At 43.8% G+C, this 8777-nt stretch overlaps 1 protein-coding gene across 1 annotated transcript; it reads right to left on the bottom strand.

Moving 5' to 3' along the window:
- Positions 1–2916: 2916 nt before the first annotated feature.
- Positions 2917–7061, bottom strand: LOC139998677 (interleukin-5-like). The gene is made up of 4 exons (XM_072023405.1): positions 6511–7061; positions 6316–6348; positions 4459–4593; positions 2917–4131 (listed from the first exon to the last, which is right to left on the bottom strand). The coding sequence occupies exons 1-4, from the start codon at positions 6688–6690 to the stop codon at positions 4039–4041; spliced, it is 441 nt and encodes a 146-aa protein (XP_071879506.1). The 5' UTR covers positions 6691–7061; the 3' UTR covers positions 2917–4038.
- Positions 7062–8777: the final 1716 nt, after the last annotated feature.

The raw sequence follows: 8777 nt of genomic DNA, 5'->3' as shown, positions 1-8777 counted from the left end.
ATTTTTGAAGCCTGGATAAAATTGGGGTTCCCGTGCTGGGGACGGAGAGGGGCTGCACGGGGCGAGCGGGCTGTGATGTCTGTGTACCCCGGTGGGTGGGGTGGGATGGGCCTCCGGCCACACCACAGGCCCTCAGCACCCCACCGGGGCTTTCCGCAGTGCATTCTCCCCGTAACAATGCAAAACTAAGTATTTTTCCATTTTTCGGGCACAAAACCAACTTGTCTTTTTCCTCCCCGAGCTGTTCCCTGCGAACACCGGGAGGCTGGGGACGGGGGCGAGTGGTTTCCCTGCTGATCCCTTTACCACCACCCACCACCCCCCCCCCCCCCGATCCTTCGCCTCCCCATCCCCCGTTCCCTGTCCCCGGCCGAGTTTCGGTTTCCCGCAGGAGGAGCGGCGAGAGGCGCTTCCCGGAATCCGCCGTACCCGGGCCGGCCGCGGGGGGGCGCCGGGCCCCGGGAATCCCGGCCCCGGGGGGGGGCCCGGGCAGGAACCGGCCGGGACTTCCAGCCGCGCCCCCCCGGGAAAACCCGACCGCGATGGGAAAACCCCCCCCAACGAGGAGGCACCTGGGGAGCAGCGGCACCCACAAACGACAAAACAAACGAAGAAAAAAAAAAAAAGAAAAAAAGAAAAAAAAGAAACGCCAAACAGAAAAAAATGCACGCACAAAAAAAGTAAAAAAAAAAAATTAAAAAGAAACTCCAAACACCAAAAAATGCACACAGAAAAAAGCAAAAAAAACCCAACAAACAACAAACCAAAAAACCACCTCCAAACACAGAAAAATACATGCAAAAAAATAAAAAGCAAAAAACTCCAAACAAAAAATACATATAATTAAAAAAACCCACACAATAAATGCACACAAAAAAATAGAAGTACAAAAAAAAACAAAAAACAAACAAAAAAAAACTCCAAACACAGAAAAATACACGCATTAAAAAAAATAAATAATAATAAAAAAAAAACAGAACTCAAAATACAAAAAATATATGTAGTTTAAAAAAAAAAAACTCTAAACACAAAAAAATACATATAGTAAAATAAATAAATAAAATAAATAAATACACACACAAAAAAAATCCAAATAAAAAAAAAAAATAGCAAAAAAAAAAAACACCTCCAAACACAAAAAAATGCAGTCAAAAAAACCTCCAAACACACAAAAAAAAATCTACATGCATAAACAAACAAACTAACCCACAAAACCAAACCAAGCAAATAAACACAACAACAAAATCAAAACGCTGCACCCATTTTTTATTTTTTTTTAGCAGCCTGACAGCACCACGAGCACAGGGCGCGGGATTCTGCCCTCAAGTGGGCAGGTGAATAAATTTTATCACTGCCATCCGCAAGCGTTTGCTCTGCTGCTTTAATTTGTTAGCTTGCAGTTATAATTAGTCTTGCAAATCTGCGTCCTTCTTTTACAGAGATAAAATTGCACTACGGTGCAGCAAGAACATTTGTAACGTGTTAAGTCGTCATTTCTCTGCAAGGAGCTCCCCTGGTATCTCCGGGGTAGGGGCACGTCCTCCAGGCTCCCAATAAAAACCAGGCGGATAAAATTTTATAGAGCAAGTCTCTGTTGTGCGCCTCCAATTCAAGCAGTATGAAAGCTAAGGTTTAAAAGGTTAAGTGGAGTAAAATAATATGGGTTTATGTTAAGTACATGTTGATTTTTCCTAGGCATGCTAGAGGAAATTCTTAGCTTAGACTTCCCTTAGAAGTTAATATTTAAAATACAGCTGGAACCTTTTAGACCTGAAAAAGGGTGCAGGTGGGGGGGAGGAGAAAGGCGATTGAAGTTGTATTTAGGGAGCAAAAGGAGGGGAATTCTGGTTTCCAGGCCCTCTTTTGGGTGATCCTTAAGTTTCCTCTCCATACTTGTATAACTGCAGGAGGAGGGTTGAATTTTTGTCACTAGCAGCTCCGTCACAACCTGCTGACTTCTCCTTCCCTGCTCATTTCCCTGAAACCACCCATAGATCCAAGTGAGATGTGACCCAGGATTTTTTGCAGTAAGTATTTATGCTGGTATCTTTGGCTCTCTTTCACTCTGTGATGGCATCAGTGGGTTTACCCCGATGATGCCAGCACCCGCTCGCTCCCTGCCTGGTGGCCCTGTGCAGGACCCCCAACCCTGCAGAGCCTGGGGTGAGTGGTGGCACTGCAGTGGCTGTGGCTTGTGCTGCTGTGACTTGGTCAGGACCTGGGCTCAGAATCAGAATTGCTGTGAAAGGTGCATTAAAGCATCATAGTGTTGTTCCTCCATGGAGAGAATGGAAAAATGAGTAAATGAAGGGATTTTTCTTCCTTTACCCTTTACAGAGCGGCTGCTTCTGTGCTGGCATAGAGACACCTCTGAGCTTGATCTGATACAGTGGGAATGAGAAACGATGAGAAGTGATAACAAAAATATGAAAGAGGTCAACATATTAAAAAGCCGGCATCATCGGGAGCTTCCTCTGGAGGCTCCCTTGAGCCGTGCTGGCGTTTTGCTGGTCTGCCCTGACACCCTCTGGAGTGATGCCTCCAAACAGCCGGGCTGAAGCACTGCTGCCTTAACTTTCTGCCTCTTTCTCGCTTTTTGATTCAGTTTAGCTCCTCAAAAATGCATTTATGGTATTAAAGCCCTGCTTTCTCCTAGAGGGTGCTGCACCAGCTTTTGGGGCCCCCGGTGCTGCTGCTCTGGGGGGCAGGCGGTGCCCTGCTCTGTGTGCCCAAGTGTGAAACTTGTGGGAGAGGGAGACAAAAAAAAAAAAAAAGGGAGACGCACTTTTATTCGATTTATGAAAAGTAGCAAAAATACAGAATAAATATTTTCTCCAAAATACACATCTATGAAATGTAATATAATTTAATTGACACCATACAAATAAATTCAGACTGATCTATCCACTCCTATCATTGCCATTAGTTTTACAAAAAAAAAAAGACAACAACACAATATATTAATTATCTTAAGTGACATATACCCGTATCTTTTAAATTATTTAGTTACCAAATCTACAGTGAACTAAAGAAGCTGCAGGTAAAAGGAAAAATCTAAAAATCTCAGGAAGTTTCTCAGTGTTTGTGAAAGATTTTGAGCAGACTGCTAGGCACAAGCACAATGTTCTTGTGCTGCTTGCTGATAAAACATGCATACACAGCAAAGCTTGTGCAGAGCATTAAAGATGGATTATTATGTGAATATGACTTCTGCAGTTCATCCTCAGCTGCCTTCAAAGCAGTGACAAAGCCAATTATATTGATTAATTCTCTTTGTTACAGATGGATATTATAATGTTGAGATTTTCCCAGTATAGGCAATACTAGTTCCCCAAGCAAAATTAACTGTTTCAGCAACATCAGCTGCGTACTGGTATAAAGGTCTCTACAAGGGTTCCTGGTCTTCCAAACGCTTTGTCAAGAACAATGCCCATCTGTGGACCCCTTCTGCTGAGGCTACACAGTACCAGCGGAGGTTTTCTAGCAGAGATTGGACCTTGTACCTGAAAAATTATGGAGCCTCAACAGACATTGTTAAAATGCATGCTGCCCCTTCCTGAGACTCAACAACTGATGCTTTAAAGGAAGATGAAGGAAATATTCATATCGCATTTCAACATGCTGCTCAGTATTTATGGCACAGCTTGCAAAACCCACGGGGCTATACAAGGGTTAGATAGGGTGTGAGGCATGAACCTGTTGCTTTTGCTTGCATCTATTTATATTCATCCCTGCTGTGAGCACTCTGAAATTAAGTTGTCCTTTTAACATGAAAGTAGGAGGTTTTATGATCAGTCAAGTAATTCCACAATACCCTGCACTGTATGCTTTATCAAGCATTTACATTTTCACCTAGAAACACAAATGACATTTTGCCATTGACGCTTTCTGAGATCACATTTCACACATGAAAAAGTACAGTACCACTGCAATGGAAGGTGTGTCCTTCCAAATCCTAACTCAAAGGAGGAGCACATTTAAAACAAACACACATTTTACTGCCCATTGAATTTACAGCAATTCTACGAACTCGTAATCCTATGCTCTTGTGCCTTTTGATAATTTTCGGATGAATGTTATCAGTTTTTCTATGAATTTTGTTGTATTTCTTCTTTCTGTTTCACATTCCCCCTGAAAAGTTAATCAAGACAAAGAAAATACTTAGCATTTAACCATTATGTACAGTTTTTTCACCTTAATATCATTCTATAAATGACATAATTTTCCTTAAACCTTATAAATGCAAATGAACCCACATTTTAGAGGTGGGTCAACCTGGAGACTAGAACAAGAGAGGGGCAGAAATAATGCTAGTTTTTTTCTTCCATGTACTGAACAAAAGGCAGTCCAAAAATGAACCCCTCTTTTGCAGGCATAAGGGCTCAGTCATAAACTGTGGAGCACAGTTTACCAGGTCTCTGCTTCATGATCTCTGATAGCCAAGAAATAAATTCTTACCTCTTCTGCCAGGCTTGGTATGAGAGATTGCTTCAGTCTTTCAAACTTTTGGAAAAAGACACTGAATTTCTTCAAGTCAGAATTATTTTTCAACAGTTCCACTCCTTCAAACAATGTGTCAATGCAGTTTACATTCTAAGATGGAAGGAAAGGCCAAAATTGAGAAACAGGAATTTGAAACTATGAACTACAATTAGTTTATTAATAAGTCTTCTTGGCTGACATCCAGCTGGCTGGGTGACAAAAATGGTGTTACTGACTTCAGAGCTCACGTCTGCAAGTTACTTAGGCACATATGCCTGCCTGGTGCCCACTTTTAGGTACTCTAGCAGTTGATAGTTTGTGTCAGCTTTCTGATAGTCTCTGTTTTGTAATGTCCAGATTAAACACAGAATCATCTCAAAACACAGTCCTTGCCTTTTTACAGCAATCTGAAGACTGGTTTGATTTCTTACATCTGCTCGTACCAGCAGATAATTCTGGCTCATGCCTTCAGTTTGGATGCAAGATGCTGTCTGCGCTAGTAGCTGCAACTGGCTGACTCTGGAATGTGAAAGAAAGCAATTAACTGAACCCAAAACTACTCCCTGCTCTAACCCCCGTGACAGCTGACGGCTGTGTGCTAAGAGGGGAGTGGGAATGGGCGTGCTCTGCTCTCCTGGCCCTGGTGGCCCTGTCCTGCCCCGGGGAGTGCCACACAAGGCGTGCCTGTCCTCTTCTGCAAAGCAGTAGCTGGCGTTTGTCTCCAAGGTCTGGGCAAGGTGGCCAGAAAGGTTGAAGGGGACACAAGACAGAAGCAGAGCACAGAGTGATGATGCTTGCCAGCATGGAGTTGTTTTGGAAGAAATCCATTAAACTCAGAAAGAGGGAATGAGGAGGACGCTGCTATCAGAAGCAGGGATGGAGCGGGGAGAAGTGTAACAGGAAAAGAAGGTGATAAAAATGAAGTAAAAATCAGCAATGGCTGGGGAAAACACGGATGGCTGCCGAAGGTCAGCACCATGCCTATGATGTACTGTTCCTGCAGTAAATTAACTACTCTGGGTGTATTCTCACCTATCTGGCTGTGATATAGTATGAAGAACCCTGTGCTGGAATGTGATCTCACATTAAAACCTAATTTCCAGTCAATGTGCAGTAGAACAGAGTCTCATTAACAGTGTTTGTGTCAAGAGAAAGTTGTATTTAAAGTCAGCTTGCAGAGAAAATCGCCTTTACGCAGAGAGGGAACATGGATCTTTCTGAAGTGCCAAGGAATATGAGAAGTTTTTGGAGAAGCAAACGGAGATAGAAAATGCACTCAGAGGAACTTGGTCCTCCTGTTAAGACAGGCACCGTTCATGGATACACAGTAAGTCAGTGTTTTGGTCCTAGGATGTTCTCACAAGCCACATCATTTGGACAAGATGTGGTAATACAACTACCCTCGTTGATGGAACATGTATAAAAAGGTGTTCTAAAATTAGACTAAATAGCTTGATAAAAATAAAAACTAAATAGGTAGGATGGAGATGGACAGGCAAGAAATGTGAATGAGTTCATTCCTCTTGCCTTTTTATTGTCCATCATTTAAAAAGTTGATTCAGAAAATCAGTGTGTGTTCTGCAGAAGTATTACAAAAACCTAGAACAAGAATAGATGCTGTATTACTGTCCTTGGCTACTTTTATATCATAAGATATTTTTCTTTGACTCACTTGATTATTTTTAATAACCTTTTACCAGTATTTAATAACATTATAATAGCTTCATTTATACTTATATACAAGTGGAGTATTTTAGGAGATAACTTTACAAGCTATCTTAATTTCCAACGACTAAAGATATGAAAAAAAAAAATTAAAAAAAGTTTACTTACATCTATAGAAGCTGGAGTTTCAATTCTCAGATTCTGAAAAATAATATATTTATTGATTAAGCCTTTCAAATATCATCATTAACACCAATGAAAATAAAATTAAACTTTCAATACAACCTAAGTATTTAGAGAATAAGATGATTCAGTACATCAATATATCAAACTGTATATTTAAAGAGTATAAATTGAACTTACCAGACTGTCCCCTGTCATTGAATTCTTCATCTGTTGTAGTAGTGACAGTAACTCTGCTATATTGCTTATGTGGGGAGCAGCATAGATGCCTGCAGCCAGAAAAATAAGATACAGATGAGTCCTCATTGCTCTGATGTGCTCAGAGAACCTGTCAGTGCTTCTGCGCTGGTCCTCTACCATTTTATGTTCTCTGTACAGGGAAATAAACACTTTGGGTTGATTTTTGAAACTGATATAGAAAGAAAGACCACATGTTGAGACATTCTGGAAGGGAAAGGTTCCAGTAAATTTTGTGATTAATCTTTGGGCATACTCCTTACCCAATCAGCATTTCCACAGAAGTAGGTAGTAAAGATGCAAGGATGTGGCCTCTTATTTTTTTCAGTCAGCAACTCACAGAATGACCCGAAGCATGACCAGGCAGCTGCCAGCCCCACCACACTTCCCCAGAGATCGGGGCCGGCTCCGCTGATAACGGCGCAGCCCACTGATAGGCGATGTAAGACTGCACTGTCAGAGAAAAAAGCAACCACAGAAAATCGGTGGACTAATGTCTGGAAAGAAACCAGCTGTGTTTGTGCAATAATTCTGATAAGACGTTACTGAAATGCAGGTATTCTCTCAAGTAGTTAACTCGAGGCTGTGCCACTGCCCAGAGCATGTGCAGGGAGGGCAGGTGGTGAAGCACCAGCAGGGCAGCACCACCATGCCTGGGATGGGGACAGCTTGTGGGAGTCACACCTGAGTGTTTGTTCACTTGGAAGTGTCATGGTTCTTTGCTTGAGATCACTGGGGCCATGCAGCAAGGCCAGGGAGCCCTGTTCCCTCGGGGAAACCCTTACTGGTTCCCTTCTGTGGGGCTCCAACCGTGGGCAGCTCCGAGGGCCTCGCAGCCGCACGCTCCTGTCCCTGCAGTGCTCTGGCTGCTCGGAGGAAGCGGTGGCAAACCTCAGGGCCCCGTTATGTTTCTGTCTGCTTAACATCACCGCCTGCTTTCTGCACGTTGCTGCCTGGCTGGTGGTGCTGAGCAGCTCAGGGCTGGCAGCGGGGCCCTGAGGCTGCAGCAGCTGAGTGACACCCCGGTGTCTCGGTGCCTCAAACTGGGAGAGTCAGCGGTGGTTATGTGGTGCAGCTGAGAATAACCATCTGGCTGGTCGCTGCCAGTTTCACTTGCTTGGTTTGTCATCCCTATCACTAGATAGTGTCTTTGCGCTGCCAGTTTATCTGCGGTGCCTTCTCATCACGCAGCTGCAGGGACCGCGGCCTTGCAGCACAGGATCTCGGTGGCATCAGTGGGAACCGAGGGAGCCCCGCAGAAAGACTCTGTCAGCTGAACTTGTGAATGCTGGGAATGAACTCATAAAGCCCTTTTTTGGCCCACTGCGCTTCCGGCAACAGCAAGAAGTGTTTTATGGTCTGTTCCAACTTACCTCCCACAAACCTGCAGCAATGTGGCCCTGCCTGAGCAGGGGCTGGCCCAGGCGGACCCCCAGGTCCCTGCCTGCTGACCCCAGTCACTGGCGTTCTGTTTTGGGGCAGAGCCCCCTTCCCCTTCTGCAGGCACTGGGGCTGTACCCACCAGCCAGGCAAGCTATTGACCCTGACCCTGTCCCTGGAGGCCTGCATGGGCACCATGGTTTTGAAGGGCTGCAGGACCTCCAGCCTGCTGTGTAATTTTTTTTTATTATTTTTTTGTTAATCTTTGCCTCTGCCCAGGGCTGGCTCAGCCCATGCCAGAGCTGGTCCTGTCCCTGGGGGAGCTGCTGCCATCCCTCCTGCTCGGGTCTTCTCATCACACACAGCACAGCTCCATTTTGTTCCTGGCCAACTTGCCTGCTAACAGATTTTCTGTCTCAAGCCTTTCTTTACTTTTCCTCCCTTTTGAGTTTCGGGTTTTTGATCACTTCTGTGGAATTGCAGCACTGTTCCAGAACTTTGTATGAACTGTACAATTCCTTTTTTCCCTTGGCAAATTTAATGGGCTTTTCTTTTCTTTTTAATTAGGACATTCATTCCTGGTTCCCAAGAATTACATTGTTTTGTTTATTTATTACAAATACCACTATCATGAGCTTGTCTTTGCCCTGTTTGTTCTTCATGTTTTCATGACCATTGCATCATTTTGTCACATACTCCAAAACAGTAAGACTTTGTGATGCAGTTCCCATTTTTTACCCCTGCTTCTTCATGAAATAACTTCAAACTCTCCCTGTGTCTTTTTTTTTTCCCTAAACTGGCTCAGTGTCCCCACACAAACTGTTGTCATT

The sequence above is a fragment of the Anas platyrhynchos genome, chromosome 14 (assembly GCF_047663525.1).
Source record: "Anas platyrhynchos isolate ZD024472 breed Pekin duck chromosome 14, IASCAAS_PekinDuck_T2T, whole genome shotgun sequence".
Taxonomy (NCBI): domain Eukaryota; kingdom Metazoa; phylum Chordata; class Aves; order Anseriformes; family Anatidae; genus Anas; species Anas platyrhynchos.
Note: the sequence above shows the minus strand (reverse complement) of the source record. Positions and strands in the feature narration are given on the sequence as shown.

Coding starts and splice junctions, on each gene's coding strand:
- LOC139998677 (XM_072023405.1), bottom strand. CDS start 6,690: ATGGTAGAGGACCAGCGCAGAAGCACTGACAGGTTCTCTGAGCACATC. Junction 4,594..6,315: donor AAACTCCAGCTTCTATAGAT/GTAAGTAAACTT, acceptor CTTCCATCTTAG/AATGTAAACTGCATTGACAC. Junction 4,132..4,458: donor TACCAAGCCTGGCAGAAGAG/GTAAGAATTTAT, acceptor TTAACTTTTCAG/GGGGAATGTGAAACAGAAAG.